Source organism: Pimephales promelas, chromosome 17, assembly GCF_988280905.1.
Source record: "Pimephales promelas chromosome 17, fPimPro1.hap1.1, whole genome shotgun sequence".
In the NCBI taxonomy this organism is placed as follows: domain Eukaryota; kingdom Metazoa; phylum Chordata; class Actinopteri; order Cypriniformes; family Leuciscidae; genus Pimephales; species Pimephales promelas.
Window position 1 is genome coordinate 32,449,478 of NC_142785.1, and position 23,102 is coordinate 32,472,579.

General features: G+C 39.9%; 1 protein-coding gene across 2 annotated transcripts in view; it reads right to left on the bottom strand.

Annotated features, from left to right (window-relative positions):
- Positions 1 to 2,348: 2,348 nt before the first annotated feature.
- Positions 2,349 to 23,102, bottom strand: part of LOC148971551 (alpha-tectorin-like) — a 53,658-nt gene continuing 32,904 nt past the window's right edge. Inside the window, exons 13-43 of one of the 2 annotated variants that reach the window (XM_089122391.1) lie at positions 20,755 to 21,162; positions 19,928 to 20,317; positions 19,774 to 19,845; positions 19,129 to 19,521; positions 17,708 to 18,106; positions 17,536 to 17,616; positions 15,876 to 16,256; positions 15,698 to 15,796; positions 14,409 to 14,551; positions 13,971 to 14,249; positions 13,760 to 13,855; positions 13,522 to 13,675; positions 13,120 to 13,373; positions 12,876 to 13,022; positions 12,213 to 12,792; positions 11,516 to 12,099; positions 10,866 to 11,430; positions 10,156 to 10,760; positions 9,517 to 10,072; positions 9,159 to 9,364; positions 8,661 to 8,870; positions 6,761 to 6,949; positions 6,384 to 6,673; positions 5,511 to 5,782; positions 4,978 to 5,097; positions 4,708 to 4,892; positions 4,016 to 4,176; positions 3,677 to 3,922; positions 3,321 to 3,483; positions 2,965 to 3,067; positions 2,366 to 2,869 (exon numbers count right to left, since the gene is read on the bottom strand). In XM_089122391.1, the coding sequence (XP_088978517.1) occupies positions 2,766 to 2,869; positions 2,965 to 3,067; positions 3,321 to 3,483; positions 3,677 to 3,922; positions 4,016 to 4,176; positions 4,708 to 4,892; positions 4,978 to 5,097; positions 5,511 to 5,782; positions 6,384 to 6,673; positions 6,761 to 6,949; positions 8,661 to 8,870; positions 9,159 to 9,364; positions 9,517 to 10,072; positions 10,156 to 10,760; positions 10,866 to 11,430; positions 11,516 to 12,099; positions 12,213 to 12,792; positions 12,876 to 13,022; positions 13,120 to 13,373; positions 13,522 to 13,675; positions 13,760 to 13,855; positions 13,971 to 14,249; positions 14,409 to 14,551; positions 15,698 to 15,796; positions 15,876 to 16,256; positions 17,536 to 17,616; positions 17,708 to 18,106; positions 19,129 to 19,521; positions 19,774 to 19,845; positions 19,928 to 20,317; positions 20,755 to 21,162 (8,435 nt within the window). In that variant the 3' untranslated portion in view covers positions 2,366 to 2,765. Of the gene's footprint in view, positions 2,870 to 2,964; positions 3,068 to 3,320; positions 3,484 to 3,676; positions 3,923 to 4,015; positions 4,177 to 4,707; positions 4,893 to 4,977; positions 5,098 to 5,510; positions 5,783 to 6,383; positions 6,674 to 6,760; positions 6,950 to 8,660; positions 8,871 to 9,158; positions 9,365 to 9,516; positions 10,073 to 10,155; positions 10,761 to 10,865; positions 11,431 to 11,515; positions 12,100 to 12,212; positions 12,793 to 12,875; positions 13,023 to 13,119; positions 13,374 to 13,521; positions 13,676 to 13,759; positions 13,856 to 13,970; positions 14,250 to 14,408; positions 14,552 to 15,697; positions 15,797 to 15,875; positions 16,257 to 17,535; positions 17,617 to 17,707; positions 18,107 to 19,128; positions 19,522 to 19,773; positions 19,846 to 19,927; positions 20,318 to 20,754; positions 21,163 to 23,102 lie in introns of both variants that reach the window. The other variant, XM_089122392.1, reaches the window with a different exon arrangement.

Consider the following 23,102-nt stretch of genomic DNA (forward strand, 5'->3'; position numbering starts at 1 on the left):
TGCATATGCTACGCACTAAAAAACCCTGGGTTAGGTTTAGGGGGGTGGGGGGGGCGGAGTTCGTGAGGCAAAAAGTGTGTATCATATGCACGCGAAAAACGCACCATAAACACGCAAAAACAGTTTTTGGCGTATAAATGCCACGAGAAATGACATTCGTGCATAGATACGAACTTTCATGAGATCGGGCTCCAACAGCAGTGTATTTAAAATTGTATTAGAGTAATTGTTTGTTTATTGTTATTTTTTTCATTTCATTAGGTATAAGTTTTTATCCACACAGTAAATCTGACAATAATATATCTTATGAAAAGTACTGTGTATTTCCTTGTTCGTGTTGTCAAACCTGATGGTCAGGTTCACTGCGATGTGTTCACATTTCAGAGTAAACAATTGAACATGATCAGCATCATTTTGTTCAAAGTCATTCCGGTGATCATTCAGTAACATGTTCCAGTTACGCCCGGACTGTTTTAACCCATATAGTGACTTATTGAGTTTATACACACTATGGGCCCTATTTTAACGATCTGAAACGCATCAAGCGCGAAGCGCAAGTAACTTTGTGTGCGGGTCTTGGGCGCTGTTGCTATTTTACCGGCGGGATAATGAATGTCAGCTTGCTTATTTTGCTCAAGATAAGGATTTATTACGTCAAAATGTGATGCAATATAGAAACGATGCCTCTAACCACAGGTCGAGAGCTGTCGTTCAAACCACACAACTTTGTGATGCTGCTTGCGGCTGCGCATGTTCGTTGGAGCGATTGTTTCGGGAAACACAGACTCGTTGAACTATGCTGATAACGACGGAACTTGCGACCATAGTTGGCTAACGATGCACTCCTTTATGAATGTACAGCACGAAGCCACGGACATGAACATTGTTAGCTGATCGTATCTATTGTCTCTCAGTGAAGCTCAAACCTCATGTACAAAACAGACACACTGAAGAGGACGAATATTGTTCAATTATTCCCTAAACAAACTCTGATTGATTACCAACTAATTGAATTAAAATAGAGACAACTTTGACCCAAATGTTCATCATAAGCTTTTGTGCATGTGTCTAGGTTTTCAAGTCAAGTCACATTTATTTATATAGCGCTTCAATACAGAGTGATAACAAAATGCAACAAAGTTTGTTTCCAGAAGAAAGAAGCGTCACAGTCCAGCTTATATTAAGTAAGTTCAGTTCAGTGATGTTTCATTTAGTTGCAAAAGTTGTTAAATCAGTTTATATATATATATATATAGCCGCTCTGGAGAAAACCGTGATGTCATCGTCCAGCTCATTTCAGTTCTCATATCAATGCAGGCAGATCAACAATATTGTTGAATATTAAACTAAATGTTATATTTAAAGATAAATATTTGAGCTATTAGATCCGTTTGATAAAGTAGAAAGTAATATAAAGCATGAACTGTTTCTATGTGTAACTATGTGGATGTGAAATGAGAAATAAACTAATGTAAATCTGAGACATTTAAAAACCTGCTAAACTGAATTTACCGGATAAACTACAACATGACATACCAGGACAAAGAGTGTTTCACGTGTTCAGCATGTTAACCCTTAGAGACCAACTGGAATAATCAGAATAAGCAGTTCATACTTTAGATTACTTTCTACTTTATCAAACTTATCTAATAGCTCATGTATTTATCATAACATGTTTTGACAGGAATTTGCAATCTGAATATCCCAATATGGTCGTTGCTGATTGTTTATGATTAAATGTAGATATCTTCAGAGTATCCTATCTCTAATATTATGTCAAATCCAAACAGGTTTAATAGAAACACTTCCACACAACATTCAGCAATATGATATTAATAATAATAATATTATTTACTTTCAAAAATATAAGAACAGTTTTATGTGAATGTTGCATAAATGCAGCAGTGTGTCTCAGTGGTCAACAGTTATTAATGTTAATATTAATGTTGCTCTCACATGAAAGGATCAATGGAGGACAGTGTCAGAGCAATGCTAAATCTGAACTTGCTCTCTGTCCTACAAGCTCTTTAATTTCACTTTCTCTTCACGTGCTATCACTGAGAACTAGAACAATACAAGAACATTTAGAAGAATTAAAAACATGTGTAATCTGAACACAGACTGAACTTCACCTCATCTTGCTTTATGAAAAGAACAATTCAACCAATGCTGCAACATTCTTCAAACAACTGAAAGTAAAATAGCAAAACTCTTCTCATGCATATCATCATCGCATCACGATGGAAAATAAGTCAATTATCAATTGCAAAGATAACAGTACAAAGATAATGTTATGATTATTAATCTTTCTCGTACTTTTACTGACTGAAAATGATCAAAAAAAGCAAAAATAGACTTTGAGGCCAACCATAAAATGCATTTATTTTTTCCTCGTTTAGACAATTCAGAACTTTTTCTCGCCTTAAACAAAATGAATAAAAAAAATTACAACACAATTTTTAGGAAAAGAAATTCACATTAGTTAATTGCCTACAATAACAATATCACAAATCTCCACAGAAAAGGAATGGCCAAATTATGTTTTTGCATTATTTGAATAAACATTAATCTGATGGTCTCTGTTGTAGCAGCACATTCCCTCAAGTATAGAATAAGATTAATATAGAAATAAACGATTAAATAATTCCCTTATTAGTCCACATGAAGTGCATGGTTTAGAAACCCACAACCAGTGTAGCATCAGTCCCACATGAATTAAAACTACTCATCTAGACAATCTGCATGTAAATTGTTGTGGTACTAAACTAAAAGTGTGTGAGGACACTCATCAGAGGAACAAGTATCAGCATCAGAGAACCACACACACAAGAAGCCTCAGATACCTTCACTTGTTCTGGGACCCACTTATCTGTGGACAGGGGATATAATGAAATGTAGTGAAATATAATGTATTTACATATAAACCTTTATTTACTGAATGACTGAAATAAATGAGATGTTCACCTGTGTTCCCTTCAGACAACACCAGAGGACCCATGGATATGGAAGCACTGTCATGGAAGTCCAGAGACCTGCGCTCTCTCCGCTGGTGTCCAGAGCCACAGTCCTAATAGAGAAAAGAGCAAAATCCAGCTGTGTGAATCTCTGTTAAATATCACTGAACAAACACGATAAAAGAGTGCACCGAGTCTCCAGAAGAGGGCAGAAAAATCAAGCATTTCAGGCTTGAACATTAAACCTCAGCATCATGGACATTTAGAGAGATATTTCTCTGATCGACAGGAATTGATCAATAGCAAATTCCTAAAACTTTCATTACATTAATTATGAGGGACAGATGTAAATTACTCAATACTCACCGTTGAGCAGCGATTGCTTGACAGAAGGCAAAGGTGAACAGCACAGTGCAGATAAAGCCTAGTGGAGTTTGCAGTGAAGATGAACATCCTGAAGGAGAAACGGCTGGATGTCGAGACGCCGTTCTGCAGCAGATCCACTGTGTCGTCATCTGGATTCGGACACCTGAGAATATCAATAATCACAGAGTCTTTCAATTTTGTATTAACTGTTTCAGATGATCTCATGCTTTAGTTCTGAAATACTGAAAGACAAAGCATGTAAGGCAATCCTTAAAAGTATATGATTATTATTTATTCAAACACTATATTGAGTTAAGGCTATAGGCTTAAAAGAATAGAAAGAAGTCCTGCTTTACTCTGAAAGGATGAGATCCCAGCGGAGGCTGTAATCGGGATCATTCACAGGTGTAGCCCAACACGTGTCCATCACCAGGGCGAACTGGCGGCTGTCGACCCCCTCAACACGAACTTCCACATGCATCTCCTGGTCGAGCTCTGCATCCACTCGACCAGTGAAGGGCCGGGTAAACTCATCATCCTCATATGGGATCATCCAGACCTGATATCTGCCTTCACCAGCGGGAAGAGGCTTGGTCACCATGCTGTCGAAATAATGGATAGATTTGTGTTAAAACCACTTTTTTTTTGTCATGGGTAAAATTCTGAAAATTCCAGAATCTGTATTTTACTCTCACCTCCCCAGTGGATTGATTTCCACATTCATGGAAAGTGTTTGTGATTGAGGATAAGCACAGCTGAAATTAAGATGCAGGATTTTCTGTCTGCTGATGATTAGACCTTCTGATCTCGGTGTCCCCACAATAAAGTTGTTATAGATGAAGTGGGTGCCGTTAGCCTGTGGACAACAAATATAACATTTGTATTTTAGCCTAAACTGAATTAAAGGTATTTTAAAAAGGCAGCAGCTTATTGTACTACAGCAGGTTCTCGAAGGTCCAGGAAGGGAGACATGGTTTTGAGTGTGGTCATATGCACGTGTTGTGTCAATGTCTGATCAACGTGACAACACCACATGCAGTTTCAATTATGGGCCAATTAAAGATCTGTTAAACACTTTTGCTATCTGTTGAACACTTGTGAACACTTGTACTATGTTCTACCTGTCGGGTGGAGTTAGTGTAAATAGTCTGTGCCTAGTTATGCACTTTGTATAAATGCACTTTGTATAACTCAACAAGTCTATAGGGAGGTTTGTTTGGGCCCTTTATTTTGTCGTTACAGATTCAGTGTCCTTACAGACCGCTCTAGACACTTCTCAAAGTCTCAGAGAGATTCCCCAAGGGGTCAGATCAAACTCTGTGGGTGCTATCAGACACTACAAATATTTAGATGGTGTATTGAATAGATTATACACAGTTAAACCCACCACAAGATTTGTTCCACACTTGTGTTCATCATTATCAAAATGGAATTCCACTCGGCCGTTCCGGACCGTTCCTTTGCAGTCGGGATCATTGAGGTGTAAGACATCAGCTGGAAAACCAGCCTCAAAGAGCTGACAGCGAGACACAGATATGGAGCCAGAGCTGCTTTCACAGGTTTCTGAGAAATCTGAGGGGATTAAAACACAAAATATTGTCATTGAGGAAATGTCGAAACTTATGACGGAAAAAAAAAATTGTTAAATGATACCAACCAAAAGAGTCAGGTTGTGGTCTGTGATGGTCTTCGTTACATAAACAGCCATAAACACCATTTTTCTTCCCACACCATTCATCCTCAGAGCAGCTAAGTTCAGAACAGCGATCTCTCACATCTAAGAGGAAAAGATCGATCAAATACAGCACAAAGACACTGAGTCATGTTAACAGGGACAGAGGTTCACATTCGGGTCCCCTGAATTGATCAGTCTGCAGTCCTCGAGGTAAGAAAATAAATATTTTTGAGTGAATTAAATGGGTCATGTAATTTTTTATACTATCCATAAATAGTTCACTTTTCATTCACCTGACCATATGAAATAAATTGGGGTGGTGATATGTTTGGGATTTACAAATAAAAGCCCTCCAAGTTCTTCACATGTGAAATGTGTAGCAACGATTACTTTTTCACATGATTTTTCAGTCAAGTTTAATATCGGTACGTCTGGCTCAATGTGACATGCCGTGTTTGGTAACACTGGTGACAAAATCACAAAATAATCTGTGCTGAAATGTGCTTTTGACTCACCGCACCGCAGACCCGAGCGCCATTCTGGGATCTGTATCTGCAAGATGGCACAAGCTGTCTCATAGGCCTCAACAGCTGAACATAGCATGCCATTTGCACGTGTGTAGAGACACAGATCATACACACAGGAGTAGAAGTAAGGTGCCGGGTCAACATGAAGATGGCAGTTCTGGAAGGGGCCAGAGGTGTTGGTGATAATACTACAGAGATCAGAATACCTCTGCCTGGATGGACACTCATCAACATTACCAGTCTGGTCTCGGGCACCGCAGCTGAAGAATACAAGGACACTTCAGCTCAATTATATGTTTAGAATTCAACAGAGAGAGTTTTAATTTGGACACTGAGCACTGAACACAAGAAAATTAAACATCTGAATGAAATCAACATTTGGAAGCCAATCTATATCTCTCTCTATTTTTGGTTTCTCCCAATCGGGGTTGGCAGAGCAGTCTTTGAATTTGGGTAAAACCCATCCTGACACAAGAAGAGCATGCAAACCATATACAGTACATAAAGGCCTCTTGGCTCCACCAGGGAATGATCTGGTCAATGATAAATCAATGGCAATTTGTAAATACAAATATGTTACATTACATTCATGCAATGTTTCAGTCTGTCAGCAGCAAACAATTCACTTTTATTGCATTCGATAGGGGCTTTAATGGCAAATGATTCATTGCTTTCAAGACATACATTTTATAAGTTCATGGGAATCAAACCATGGCCATGCATTGATAGTGCCTTGCCCTACTGTTTGAGCTGAAAGAACTCCACAAATCACATGAACCCTTTTCTTCATCCATCAAAACCCAAAAGTTGGATCACAACCCACCAGTAAAAATGACTGTCCTAAAGTCTTGCGGTTCTTACCCAGGAATGCTGGTGTCTGATTTCCAGCTGTGGCCGAAGGAAACGTCATCAGAAGCGAGTTCTCCACTGGGCAGCACTTTGTCATCCGCAGGATTACCATTGAAATTTCCACACATTCCACATAGAGATCCATCGAATCTTTCACTCACTCTGACTAGAAGGCTGCTATGTCCGTCAAAATGGACAATAAATTCATTGAATGCATTTAGAATGACAAATCCCTGCTCCTCATGTACCTCTACAAGATCATTGACTTGATAAGCCGGTGTGTCAAGAGCATTTCCATCAACCTGGAGGAGAATCAGAAAATGTCAACATAAGAAGAGAGAAAAAGTGAAATATGTATTTATATTGGCATCAATTAAAGAGTAACTTACTCTAACTCTCCTGTTCTGCCCAATACTGATGTGCATATGTTGTTCATGCTGAGACAACCAAACATCCACTGCAGACACAAATGACACCAGCATGTTCCCCCGGTGCCTGTTGGTGGCCACTACACGGAACTGCAGATCACTGTCCGTCACATTACCGCAGGTCTGGGCGATCTCATAGGAACATGTTCCCTGGTAAGATGAACACAATACACTTACTCCCGGTTTTACAGACAAGGCTTAAGCTAGTCCCAGACTAAAATGCATGTTTGAGCTGTTTTAAATAAAAGCAACTTTCCATCGTTTTATAACAAGATGCACACAAGTTTTTTTCTAAGGCATGTTTATAAAAGCTACCAAAATGTCCTAATTAAACTAAAGCCTAATTCTGGTGTAGCAAATGCAACATATAATAATATACATAAAATGTATTAAAGGGGCCGAAGGCCAATTTAGCTCAAAGGGAAATGATTCATTGATTTGCAATGAATCTATGTAACCGAATCACTGAACCGAGCAAATGACTCGTTTGGAGTTCATTTGAACGGGCCGTAATTTGCAAGGATATAAATACCAAATCGATAGTGAAACACTATGTCTTAGCAAGGTAACTTTTGATCGAACAGTACAAGACATTAAATGTGCAAACACAACACAAGGCAAGAGTGAAAGAGTGAGTTGGAAAGAGTGACTGTCTTAGAGTGACTCTGACTTAATGTCTTGTACTGTTCGATCTAAAGTTACCTTGCTAAGACAGTGTTTCACTATAGATTTGGTATTTATATCCTTGCAAATTACGGCCCGTTCAAATGAACTCCAAACGAGTCATTTGCTCGGTTCAGTGATTCGGTTCCATAGATTCAAATTGCAAATCAATGAATCATTTCTCTTTGAGCTAAATTGGCCTTCGGCCCCTTTAATACATTTTATGTATATTATTATATGTTGCATTTGCTACATATAATTGGTGGAGAATGCGGGCAATAAAAGTCCTGCTCTGAGGGGGGTTACTTAACCAGAGCAGACAGCATGGAGCCGTTCCGTGACTCTGGAATGTGATGTGGGCTCCAGAACTTGGAGTGTTGAAGCCATGTGAATTAATCCCATGAGAGATTAATTTGATTAAGTTGTGTTTGATTCGCCTCGATTCTCTACATATGGGCTTTATGCCCAGCTGCACTAATTCCTGAACTTCAGCCAGCTCCTTGTTTCCTGTGTGCCATTATTGGCCAAATTGATTAATTCATGTGTACCTGACCTCAGTAGTCATGGCAACAATAATCAGACACACCTGAATTAATCAATTTTGCCAATAATGGCAGACAGGAAACAAGGAGCTGGCTGAAGTTCAGGAAGTAGTGCAGCTGGGCATAAAGCCAATCTAAGTCTATGAAACCAGGCCATAGTATTCATTATTTCTTTCACTTCCCTCTCATAAATATCTTGCAGGACAATGCATACATACATAAATATATGAATATTCTTCGATTCATGAAAGACATTGTGGTGAGCAGGGCGGGGCTGAGGGCCGTGAGAGAAGAGCGTGAGGCCGGTGGTGAGATAACTAATGAGCGACATCTGCGAGTGAGAGAGCGGACGGAGTGACGACAGTGAAGATCGAGAGAGGAACAGGCCTGGACTCTTATGTTGTTTTTTGTTTTATTATGTGTGACAGTAATTGTCTGTGAGGGGCTTCTGTCTTTTACTTTCGTTTTGTTTTTGTTTGTTTTATTTATTAAATTGAGTGTTAAACGTTTGCCGGTTCCAGCCTCCTTCTTCCCATAACAACGAACTGTGTTACAGACATTTGAAATCCAACCTTGTTTAGATATTCTAACACCAATAACCCTCCTTTGAATAAACTTGACTCTTAAGTAATTTGTCCTCAACAAAAACAGCATACCTGAAAGTGGGCCACAGCCCCATCAAAGGTGATGTAGTGGGGGTCGCCCCAGACTGTGCATGTGGACATTGGACTGAAGCAGTCACGCCGTCCATTTCTGACCATACACTCCATGGCCGCTGGGCAGAGGGAAGCAGTGCAGCGTAGATCATTTGGAGCAAAACACTCACAGCGTTGGGAACATGTTGAATCCAAGAACTGTTCCCCAATCTACAAAACCAACCATGACAATAAACTTTACATATCCAAAACATAAAATCGGTGATCATTTTTACATACAAAAACATGGTCTCACCATGTAGTTTTTAGAAGTAAATGTAAATACAAGTATTATAATGAGACCATCTTTGTACCATGGTTTTAACCTTACGGTTAACCTTCCCAATTTTTTGAGGTGATGTATGGAGCCATAATACACTAAGGCTATGCTTCCCCTTATCCATTGCACTATATAATATGGCTTAAGATAAAAATATGATGTTTTAAATTAATCCTCACATGATAGTAGAATCCATCATACAAGCAACCGCATTGCTCCACTGGTACACAGAGTCCTCCACTCCTCACAAATCCCTCATCACAGAAACAACCTTCAGAGCATGTGTGTTCACAACTAGCATCGATGCTGCTAGCGCATGTGCGGCCACAGTCGGTGCCACACACCTCATAATGACTGTTTGGGATGTTTGAAGAGCAGTCCATGACTGGCAATGGAACAAAAAGTATAAAATATGTACATGAAACAATATGTACACTATTCATTATTTGAGATTAAATGAAAACTCCTCGAATAAGGGAAATAAATAAATGTTTAGTTTAATTGCACTGGTCTTTTTAAATATCTCCAGTCACTTACCACATGATGCAAGTTCTCTCCAGGGGTAGACCATGGCATTGACAGATTGACAAGCACTCACATAGGATTGGACAGAGCGACACAAGACATCGTTGTGGTTCCCAGAGATGCACACATCAAACACACAGTTATCAAAGTAGGCTTGTGGATCTACAGAACTGTGGCAGAAGCTAAAGGGACCCTGATTGTCTCTGATGATCTCACACAAGGCTTGAGTTGTGCTCTCATCTTGGCACAAAGGACAATGGTCTCCACAGCCATGATTACATGATATGTCGTCCTCAACCATCCATTCTGCACCAAACTGGTCCACTGAAGATGCCAGAGCACCTGAAGGAGTGAGGAAGTCGTCCTCCGGATGGCCATTAAAGTTGCCACAGATGCCACACATAGCTCCACTGTAGTCTACTGGCACAACAATATTTACCTCCCAGGAACCACCAAAACTGACACTGAAACCAAAGTCAGTTGAGACATAGACGAACTGTCCTGTGGAGTAGACAGACACTCGACCAGAGTCGAGATAAACAGGGAGGTTTCTGATCTCTTCATCAACCTAATTGGAGAAAAAGTTCAGCTTGTTTATACAAACATTCTTATCAATAATTACATTGATTACAGTGAGTGGGACTTACTTACCTTAACAGCAGAATAACCGTTCAAGTCCTTTGACATTTGCACAAGATGCCCAGAGACATTGACAAAAACTTCAACAGTTATTGACACAGGCCATCCATTCCATGCTTCATTTCTTGCATCAACTTGGAAGTGTTGTAGTCCACGGGTATCATCACACACTGTAGCCAGCACATATCGGCATGTGCCTTGAAAGTCAAAGTAGGTTCTATCGAAGGAGATATAATGGGGATCTCCAGAAGCATAACAGCTACCGTGTGGACGAGGATGGCAGCCATACTCCCCCTCCACCACACGGCAGATTTCTTGATCACTGCAAGATGATGGTGTGCAATGGACATTACCAGTGATTCCATCACAGACACACTGGAACTGGCACTCTTCACCATGCCAGAAGTGCTCTCCAGGCTGCCGATAGCGGCCATGATAGTGGCAGCCGCAACCAGTGGGGGGAACGCAGCGATCTCCATCCAGCACTAGTCCATCATCGCACTGGCATCCCCCCTGGCATGGCAGAGCGCACTGGAAGGGAAATGAGAGGCCAGGGCAGGACGCAGGACAAGATGTGCCACACAGTTCAAAATGGGTATTTGCTGGACAATTGGGATCTGAGATGGAAACGGGAAGGAAAGGAAATGAATGATCAGAATTTTGAAGAAGATACTGTATATAGTTTTAATTCTGAAAATCTTACCACCTCAGAAGATACTAACCACAGTGGGTGATACTCCTCCACTCTCCAACTGCAATGCCATTCTGTTGGCACAGTAGTGTGTACCCTCGCAGGGCTTCACATAGAGCCTCCCTGGCACCCTCCGTCTGCTCCAGCATCTGAATGCAGTCTTCAATCCGCTGCCAAGGATCTAGTGTTCTGCTGCATTCAGCAAACGGTCCATCGCTCATTGTCATGATGCTGCAGATCTCACTGAACTCGCTTCTGTTCTGATAAAGTCCTGATTCCCAAATGTCTGCTGGGTCCTCACAGTTGGCTGACAGGGATCCGTCACGCCAACTATCTGCAAATTGCTGGGAGTCATCCAGCAGGACCCCATCCGGGCTGTAGAATTCATCATCATGGTTTCCATTCAAGTTCCCACACAGACCTCCAAGTGTACCATTGTAAGTGGTCGGAGCCGTGATTCGGACAATGTGCGGCCAGTCAGCTCTAACGGTCACTCCAAAGTTTGTCTCCAACACGAAACCCCTCACACTACTGTGGTAGATGTGGATCTGACTGGAACCAACACTGATGGGAAGGCCAACCATCTGTCCATCCACCTGAGGAGAATATGAAGGTTAATTCATCTAGTGTATGAGTTTATAATAATTAGGTTCAACTGCTCCAAGTAATTTTTGAGCTAACCTGTACATTGCTTCCTTCTCCCAATTCAATGGAAACATGAGTTCCTCCTGCCTCAAAATTTAGGAACCTGGAAAAGTCTTGAAGGCCTCTGGGTACTTTCTCCACAGTCAGAACAAAGTATGGCAGTTGGGACGGCCCCATTACTCTTGCAAGGGTCAGTCCACAAGCTCCTGGGTATCTGAAAGTGTGTCCATCAAAGGTGTGGTATGAACCCAGGCCTTCAACCGAACAAGAAGCATAACTGATGGGTCTGCAGCCCCTCACACCATTATGGAGTCCACACACCTCTGCTGGACCACATTGGTGCTGATAGCAGATCATTGACATGCCACTGCAAACACACTGTCTCCCACAGTCCTCGTCCAACACCACAGACTGTCCCTCGGAGTAATAGAAGCCCTCAAATGTGCAGCCACAGTTTACTTCAGGCACACATTGTCCAGCACTGAGGATGTACCCATCATCACAAATACAGCTCTCCTGATTCGGCAAGGGACAGTTCATTGGGGCAGATGGGTTGCTGCAAGTTGCAGGGCAGCTTGTTCCATGAGACTCAAAATGACTGTGCTCAGGGCATAAGATTTCTGGAAATGGAAAGCAGAAATAAGAATATGCATCAAACTCTGGATCCTTTACCAAATATTTCAGTTACATTAAGCTGAATGCCAAATTTACTTCCGATAAACATGGCACTTACCACAAAAGCCTGGTTGCCTCCACTGTCCTAGTTGTACACCCTGCTGTTGGCATTGAGCAGAATACACATTGAGAGCCTGGCACAGAATAGGCTGGTACCCTCCTCCTAAGCAAAGATCATAGACACAGTTCTCCATGTAGGTCTGTGGTGAAAACACAGAATGGCAAGATGCAAAAGGCCCCGAAACATCTCCCAGGATTCCACAGTGATTTGTGTCACTGTAAAGGCTCATTTCACTGTTGGTACAAACTGCACAAGCGAGACCTGTGCACCTGACATCATGGCATTCAGGATCTGTGTCACCCTCTACCTTCCAAGAGTTGGCAAAGTCAACATCCGAGCTCAAGATCTCCCCAGAGACTGAACGGAAGTCATCTTCGGGATGTAGGTTATAGTTCCCACACAGACCACATGTGGCATTCTGGTAGTCATACGGTACAGAGATGGTGACATAGCTATATGCATCATAGGTCACTAGGAGACCAAAATCTGTGCTGATGGCCAAGGAAAAGCCTGACTGGTAGACTTGGATGGATCCATTGTGGAGGGTGAATGGTGTTGCAAGAAAGGTCCCATTAACCTTGACAATGTTGAAAACAGACATTAGGAAGATGGTGGATGGCTGAACTCAAATCAACATTACAGCAATACAGTGATTATTACCTTTGCCTCATAATAGTGATTTTTGAGCAATTCAATTTCTTCATTATAGACGAAAACTCTGACCATCCGAGTCCATGACACATGTGTGCTACCCCGATGCTCGTTTTTCCCCTCAATGCGATAGTACGGCAAACCATTTCCACATGCCTAAACATTGACAAAAATTCAGAATAAGTAAAAGATACCCAATGTTTTAATATATCTCTTCTCTAAATAAATGGAAACCCATAGCAGCATTACGAACCTCAGACAGAACATATGTGCAGGTTCCTTGAAAGTGAAATATCTGATTGTCAAAGGTGTAGTAGTGAGGATCACCCGCGATGGTGCATGTTTGCCTCTGAATGTTCTGACAAGAGTATTGGAAAGCAGCTGGACGACAAGCTTGGGAATAAGTACAGGGCTCAGAGCTGCACTGGATGCCATGTCTGGTGCAGGAGCATCTCTGCTGACAGGTGGCATCACTCCAGAAGGAGTCTCCCAGCTGCACTGGAAAACCTATAACAAAGAGTTTATGGATAGAAACACAAAAAGTGTGTAATTACTGGAAGGCGTCACCAATGGCTCACTAGCATGGTATCATTACATTTGAAAAAGTCATTCATAGTATTTCAAATATTTCAAGGAATCAGAAAAGCAGTTTTACCATTAAACTGACAACCACGTGTTCCATGATCTGTCCTGAAGGCCCATCTGCCTGGCACATCGACATTGCTGCTGTATGGTAGGCTTGTGATGCCATTCTGGAGTGATCCAGTTATTGAGAAATGGTGACTTGAGTCGATGGTGTCATAACCAGCCTAATGATAATGAAGATATTCAGATGTCTGATTAGTTAGTCATAAACTGTTCAATACATCATATCAATGTCATCTCGTGCCTACCTGTACGTATCGTTGCGTTGGAGCGATTGCACCGTAGTTCATTACAACAAATGAGAGATGGCCATTTGAAATCAAAACCACTTGGAAAGATGTTTCCTTAAAAAAGACAAATAATAATAATTTTAGTGAAGCAAGAAAACGTGTGTTATACCGATATTTATGTTTAAATGGGCACATGAAGGTCTCCATGGTACCAAATTGTGCTACTTACTGTTCCTGAATTGTAGTAGTATGCAACTCTATCCCATGTTGCAACAAAGACCCATGAAGCAGAGAAACTCAAGTCAGGGAAGTATTGGTTTATGTCTTGGGTCGCCTGTGTAAGGACACTGCCAGAGGTGTATTGTTGATATGAGATGACACCATTCCAGCGGTTGTCAATGTCTGTCCAGAATGGAGCGATGATGTCTTTCCCTCCAAAAGCTGGGAACTGGTATGGAGAGTAGCTGTTGAATGCCCCGTCAAAAGTCAAGTGTCCATTGTTGTTAACCTGAAATAGAAGAGGTCTTATTATCAGGTGGCAATTAATTGCAACAGTATTTTAAACTGCAGTGAATGGTCATTTTCCATTTACCTTTTCACAAAGAGAGTTTACAGACATGTTTTAGACACTCAAAATCCAAAATCCTTTTACATCAGATTGACTTACATTGATTTGGTTGTATGTTTGCCCAAAAAATATAAACGGCTGCTGGAGGTATATAACTGATGAACTTCCATCATCAATGTGTCCATTTACTGAGTCTCCAGTTCCAAATGGATAAAATCGGCTCGTAATATTAATGCCATTGTCTGAGAGAAAAAGAAAAACATTATTGAAGATTTATTAGTAATGCCATTGTCATCCTTTTAATGTCATTTACCCTAATGTCCCCATCATAATATTTGCAATCTCTGAATAATGAAATAAAACATTTGATTCAGCATTATGACATATATCTGCATGGCTGTGATTACCTTTGGCCTCTTGCCTATGGCTGAATCACTTAAATGTGACTGATAATATAACAGCCTATATAGCTTTAAAAATCAGTTTTAACATCCTGTAAAAAACTTTAACAGTTTTTTTTACATACGTTTTTTTTTTACATCAGTTTTTTTTTACATACAGAAGCCCTGAAGCGCAACGTAAAAAATTAAAAAAATGTTAAAAATGTTAAAAAATAAATAAATAAAATCTAGCATTTCGACTTTTATCTCGAAACATTTAGACTTTAATTTTGAAATGCAAGATTTTTTTTTTTATGTTGCGGTTCAGGGCTTCCGTACCGTAACATCCATCGCAAACCCATAATATTTTTTTGGAAACCCATATTATTGCTGATGCCAATCAATAATCCTCTATATTGTAACACAATCAGAGCCGATCCTGACCTCCCTGCCTTGGTAAACCATGAACAATTTGCCATCGCCACACTGTAACACCTGACACCCCAGTGTTCCCACTATCCTCCTTTAACTAGTTCTGTTCTTCACCCATATTGTAGGACGGGTACAGTTAAGACACCTTAAATAACTTTCATGCGCAGCCAGCAAAAGTTGTGATTTTTGCTGTGCACATGCGTATCCTCTTTGATCGTGGGAAATTTGATCAATGGACGCATCTCTGATCCAAAGATATTGGCAAAAGTTTTTTTTCATAGGTAAGACATTCACTTCACCATGCACACTCCACAATGAATAGCTTATTATCATTGTGTTACAGTTAAACGTAACTGGTATAAACACAAACGTTATTCTGTGGCCTAAAAACTGGCATATTTCATGGTATGGTGTCATGCATGGTCACTGCAAAATCTAGAGAAATGTTCGAGGTGGCCAGATTGACATCATCAAACATTGATTGTCGGGGCCATGAGTAAATTGCGGGGCCCTACGCAACTTCCGTAGTGTGTGTATACTGTAGGGCTGATTGGCCCTGAACACAACGTATCTTACCAGTCGTAGTGTCCATGGTTGTAGTTTCTGTTGTTGTAGTTTCGGTTGTGGTTGTCTCTGGCAAGACAGTAGTAGTGGTTGTGGTTATGTTGCTTGAATCTGAAATAAATGATAAATATTAGATTTAAAAAAAAAATTATCTCTTACATAAACGAAGGGCACATGTAAATTTATTTACCTGCACAGTATGCCAAACTGCAGCCAGTTGGACTCACAAACTCATAGACATAAAAATCTCCTGGACAGGCTTTGACTTTAATGGGATTGGACTGGAAATAGCAGCAGTTATTGCTCCAGTGACCGCAGACATCTCGAGTGACCACTCCATCCTCAACTGTTGGATGTCCTCCGTTCAGCCACAGAGGAGCATGAGTGCCACAACTATACTCATCAACACATGTGTCCGGCATCTGAACGCTCTGACCCTGAATGAAGAGACGGTACCAGCCGTTCCAGCTGACCGCAGTGTCACACATTATCTGAGAGGAATGTTGATTGTTGGTGGCTCTCCATGAATCATCCAGGATAGTGTAGTTGTAGCAGGGGTCAACAGGGGGAGCTGTTGTCATGGAAAAATTACAAATATACATTTTGCTGAATAAATGAAGCTGTGACATGTATTTTTGGTATCAGTTGTGCTATAAAACAGCCACATTTGAGTCCCTTTGCATTTGGGTACAAATATTACAAGCAAATTGACCAAGAAGTCAGTGCTTTCAAAACCTCTATTTGCCTATTTGGTCTATTTTACCACTATTTGCTAAATAAATAAAAATGCAAGTGGTTCCCTGCACAGACTGTTGACTGGAAATCACATTTTAATTACACATCTTTAAAAACTTTTCTGGGCCGGCAAGTTTCAATTCAATTTCTCTCCATGAATCATCCAGGATATTGTAGTTGTAGCAGGGGTCAACAGGGGGAGCTGTTGTCAAGGAAATATTAAAAATATATATTTTGAGGAATGAATAAATAAATGTTTTTTGATGTGTATTTTTTGTAGTGGTTATGTCATTAAACAGTTGTTTAACTGTTTACTTAAGCTCACTGTTTCATTTGCATTTTAAGTTGACACTGAAGACAATTTGTCGTAAGCTTTCAGAACATCTCTCATTTAGCTGACAAAACGAGATAAAAACAGCCAAATTTGAGTCCCTTTGAGTCCACACACTGTTGACTGAAAATGCGAATTTTGTTTGTTCTTTCAAAATTAAAACGTATTAATTTTAGAACTGACCGTGCCCCCATTAAAAAAGTTTTTTTCAAGTAAGTGACATTATAGCAAAGAACAACAATATACTATGAATCTGTATGAATGAATAAAAGGATATCAAATTACACTCTTATTCTTATATATATATATATATATATATATATATATATATGATAGCCTTTTATACATTGATACAGTTTTATAGTATATTGTTGTTCTTTCTATCAATATCATTTACTATGTGTTTTGGGTTATTTTAGACGAATATAATCCAGATATAATAATATATAAATATCTGTCTGTAAATGCAGTAATTTCCCTCTTTCTAGTGGTAGGTGTATGCAGACAGGGGTTATGAACTGAGTTTGAGAAACACTGGTGGTTTAGATTTCACTGTTTACAAAGTTTTAGTACTTCACTTTGTGTAAAAATACCTTCTGTTTACATTCAAATATAGAGAGTTTGAATTACATACTCATTTGTGAGCTGAATTGCTTTTTACTAATGTGATTTTTGTAAATATTTTCTGCGGAAATTCATTTAGCTATGAATTTAATTAATCTGATTAAAAGGAACAAGATCATGTTCAAGAGAGTTTATGAAGGAAGCAAGACTAATACTTTACCAGTGGTTGTGATTGGTGGAGTAATGGATCCTATGGATGGGATCGTCTCTGTTGTTGATGAGATGGACTGGTTTGAGGAATCTGGTATTAGGAACATTTTATATTAACATCAATCATTTCATTTTAAATTCCAGAAAAGTAAATGGCTGAGATCATATGAGTAAGTGCTCACCAACACAGTAAGCTCCACAAAATATCGGCTTGACAAACTCATAAACGTAGTAATTTCCTGGACAGGCTTTGACTCTTATAGGATGGGATTTGTAAGTACAGCAGTCACCCCATGAGGAGAGACAGACCTGACGGGTGACCACTCCATCCTCCAGCTGTGGGTGAGCGCCGTTGAGCGTCAGTGGATTATAAGTGCCACACGTGTACTGATTTACACATGATTCTGACATCTGAGCATTTTCACCATTGTTGAACATCCTGTACCAGCCATTCCACTCCACATTATAATCACACATGCCATAGTAATAGTTATTATAGTAATAGTTGTCTGTGGATCTCCAAGGCTCATCCAGACTGGTATAGTTGTAGCAGGGGTCGACACTTGGGGTGGAGAAAGGCACTTTAGGGAAAAAGGAGAAAGAGAGAATTATACTGTATATTGCAGATTAAAAGGGTCATGAACTGGCTTTTTAAATTTTATTATATTGTTGTCTGAGGTCAACTTTTGACATTCACTTGGTTTTTACATTCAAAAACATCAAAATGAATAATAGGCTATTTTCTACCCTAGTTTTGAGCCTAGCTGAAAAACGCTCAGTTTTTATGGGTGTCTCGCACTAAAGACTTGAAAGTAAACGCCCACTGCTGTGAGTGGATAACAGTTTTGCATATTATAATGAGTTTCAACTCACTCGATGCACTTGGGGGAAATTGTTTTGAAAACAACCAATGTTGTAAAATGGCAACCCGAATGATTCACCCATACATGTTCGACCCAGAGTCTGTGTGTTGCACCATTGCTGTCGGATCCAATTTAGGCGGCACAGCACCGTTCTTTACTCTTTACTCTTACAAAACAATCCTCAGTGAAATGAAGCGAACAGATGATAATGTTTTACCTCATCAGCTGAACGTCATTAAAAATAAAGTTTATCCATGCAGTCCTATTGGAATCCAGAGGAAGCTTATGCAGCGACTGTCTTCTTCCACAACCAGGCGCTGCACAATATTCTGTATTGCTCTGTAGCTCTGGTTTGTCATCACGAGGTAGGAATCTATGTTATTTAGCTATGCGGGTAATGCGCGAATCGGTGGCGCTAAAGCGGCCGTGTTGAAGCAGGCGTTGATCTTCTTCTGCGGGGGTGGGGTTTTATCCTCTTTGACGTCATAGTTCCCCACTTTGAAAAACGAGTCGTTTGCTGAGCCTGGTGTCTATAAAAGCTTTTATTGGACTAACAAGGACGTTTTCAGTTCTGAAACTTACAGGATATTCCTTATAAAATGATGACCTCTTAGATGTCAAAAGCTCAAGGAAAATTTGATTTCTCAGTTTATCACCCCTTTAAATATATTCACATTAATAATATGTAAATCAATACAATTCATGATATGCATGTTAGATATAAAAATGAATGAATATACCTGCACAATATACAGGATCTGGGATTGAAAGAGTTGGTCTGGTAAATTTGTAGACATAATAATTTCCAGGACAAGCTTTGACTTGGATTGGGTCGGATCTGTAGCGACTGCACTGATAATCACGGGAGCCGTAAACTTCACGAGTAACAACTCCATCTTCTAGCCGAGGATGAGAGTCACCAAGATACAGAGAACTATAACCTCCACATGACATGTAATAAAAACACCCCTCAGGCATCTGAGCACTTGATCCATTAATGAAGAGTCGATACCAGCCGTCCCATTCTACACGAGTGTCATCATGATCGGATATGTATCCATACATAGACCAGTAATTGAGTGTGCTTCTCCAGTAGTTGTCGAGTGTGTTGTAGTTATTACACGGGTCATAATCTGTTAGAGTGAGAGATGATGAGACCAAAACAAACAAGTTACATCTCAATGAGGAACTTCACAAGCGCAAATCTGAACCAGTCAAACACTGTAATAATGAGATTCATAAACCATTCATACACAATGCAACTGTGTAATAGTGAAAGTGTTTATGCACCAAAAAATCAATTTAAACTGTAATGCAAATCTTTAATTGAAAAGAAATATATGATCTTTAATAACACTCAAATATTAATATTATTTACAACTTACTCAAGTTGATGGTGGATCCAGTGAATATATCTGGACTCACAGTGGAAACCGCCTGTGAAATAGTGCTGACATCTAAAAAGAAGGAAATTCGTGTCATGAGAGAAATAATTTTAAAAGGTTTAAAATACTGAAATAAATGAGAAAATCACAGTACCTGTGCAGTATCCTGAACACCATATTTGTGGATTCACAAGTTCATAGACATAGTAATTGCCTGGACACGCTTTCACTCTGATGGGGTTTGTCTTGTAATCACAGCAGCTTCCCCAATAAATCCCTCCACAGACCTCCCTGATCACCACTCCATCCTCTATCTGAGGGTGAGGATCATTGAGCCACAGATTATAGTATGTGTTACAGGTGAATGAACTGATGCAGGTCTCTGACATCCGGATGTCCATTCCATAGTAGGAAAGCCGGTACCAGCCATTCCAGGAGAAACGTTCATCACAAATTTCACCTCCACTTTCATTGTTGGCTCTCCAGGGACGATCCAGAGACTCATAGTTGTAGCAGGGATCACTGCTGATGCTTTGGAAAGCAACTGTCATGGAGTTTGCAAAAGTACTGTTAAAATGTTTTACATCCTGAGCATAAGAGTTTTATATAAGACCAGTTATGATGGTTAAGTACATAATTTCGAGCAATTATATTGTAACCAGTGGTGTACTGTCTGTCAGGCTAAAGTGAGGCAAGTCTGTCTGACAGAACCCTGTAGAACGGGACAGAGCAACACCTGAGGAGGGGCTACATATGACAAGAGGACTGTGGAGTAATATCACAATGTTATGCCAGGTCTAGGTGCTGATCTGTAACATAACCCACTATACAGAATGGATAATGAACTGCACACCACTGATTCTAACTAGTTAAAACATACTTATTTCATAATACAAAATATGCATGTTTAATTATCTAGTTAGAGCATTTACACTTTATCATGACATAGAAAAATCCAAAAGATAAGATTGAATATTGTACCTGCACAGTACATCGGCTGGGGGGATGATATGATGGGTTTGACAAATTCATAGACGTAATAATCTCCTGGACAGGCTTTGACTCGGATGGATGAGGAACTGTAGGCGCCACACTCACGGGAATACCACCAATACCATGCATTAGTTCCCACGACTTCACGGGTCACCACTCCATCCTCAAGTGTTGGATGAGAACCGCTGAGAGACAGTGCAGTTTCTCCTCCACATCCCACATAACTCACACACCACTCAGACATCTGGGCACTTTCTCCATTCAGATACAGCCGATACCAGCCGCTCCATTCAACAAGAGTGTCGTCATGTCCATAGTACTGATATGGGCTTTGCCGTATGTCTCTCCAATATTCATCAAGAGTGTTATAATCATAGCATGGATCAGTTGTTGGTTCTGAGAGAAAAAGAAAAAATAGACTCATTCACAACGGTGACAAACAGATATTGGGATGATTCTAAAAATAACAGTATTTGTGTATTTGGTTTAATGCAATGTATTTACATAGTTTTAGGTTAAAAAAAGTAATTATTTTACACATACTGTATATTATATGCCCCGCCTTTCTGAAAAGCATTGATTTTAACAAAGCTCATCGTTCTGAAAAGCGCAGTGTGCTCTGATTGGCCAGCGATCCAATGCATTGTGATTGGTCCAAAAAACTTAAGCGAGTGACGGAAATGTCACCATAGACATCATATAGCTAGACGCCTTATTGACCGCTACTGCCTATTGGCACGGACCATAGACAGTAAAAGAAATGGACAGAGCGATTGGAACTCCATTGAGACGATTGAAGCCGGTTTTTGGCGATTTTTTAGCACTTCCGTCCCTGACTCGCAGACTCAAACAGAGCTTGACTACGTAGATGTGACGAGAGCAACCCGTCTGTCTTCTAGTGCTGTGGCATGAGAAATCTGAATCATCCCCTTCCGAAACATGCATAGGCGGAGAGTGTGAGTATGAGCTAGGAGAAGGAGACAATTTTGCTATGTATACTGAATAATTATTTTGTCATTTTGCCTCCATGTTTCCCCGATTGTGCGCGAGCTTCTTCTCCTGTCCATACGGTAATCTCTCTACTGTGCGACAGAGAGTCACGTGGGTATGACGCAATCTTTAGCCTACTTTCACTAAAACTGCTTCTACGGGGCCATAACATAAGCTACAAGGTAATGGAGCATTTTATACATTGTCGTGTTTCTTTAGAAATAAATAAAGGACAAATGGGGTCTTCAAACGCCTCAGATGTAAAGTTATTCACTGTCAAAGTGACACCAAAATGAATGGGAGTCAATGGGAATGCTAACGCAAGTGAAGTTCTGCTACAAGATGGCAACTCCCGCGAGGCTTCAACTTCCGGTCGATGGATTACCCCCTTGGCACGGACCAGAATTGGAGCCGCCATCTTAAACTGGTCATCCGCTCCACTCAGTGTAATCTGAATGGCAGGTCAAATGAGCTGTCAGTGCATGAAATTAATCATATCTCGCTGAATACCGAACTGATTTTCACACTTTTTTTTTTGCTGCAACGGTCATTCATGTACCTATGATACAGTGGCGCCTCCAGAAATTTTTCGTAGGGGTGGCCAGATGGGGCCAGTAAAAATCTTGGGGTGGCACACCAAAACTACAGTATAAACCATAATTTCAGAATTGTTTTCTACTGTTGTAATAAACCAGCCTGTAGAAAACTATCAGAAAGACTTAAGGAAACTCCTACTGATATACTTTGGTTTATTGTGTAATATTTAATGTTACTAATGATATTAGTAGGGCCCAACTAATATATATTACATTGTATATAATGATATATATTATATGATATATAAGGGTCCTTGCCCCACAGCAAATTTCCAGATACTTACATAATTGTGATGAATTTAATCATTTTTAAGTTATTAGTTTGCAGTGTAAGATTACAGTTAACACCTTTAAATATTACATAAATGTATTATGAATTTTTAATACACTTAATGAGTGTATACATCAGCAGCAAAAAGTAATTCTTGAAAAAATCTGCACAGTAATTTTATAAAATCTAAATATGTTAATAAAAACAAATTACTATTAGTTCTCTTTTAAAATTCAATCAGGCAATCATGTCACAATTTTATATTTATATATTAATGTCAAGAATTCAGAAGTGCATAGCCTAAACTACAAATAAATTATATACAATTAAATTATGCTTATTTAAAATGTATTGAGCAGGCTAGGTATAACAAAATATATTGGCTTTTAATAATATTTCAGTGCGCAAACCCATGATAACATGAAAAACAGAGAGCACACAGCGTGTATGCGCATCGCGGGTGCAGAATGATGTGCTCA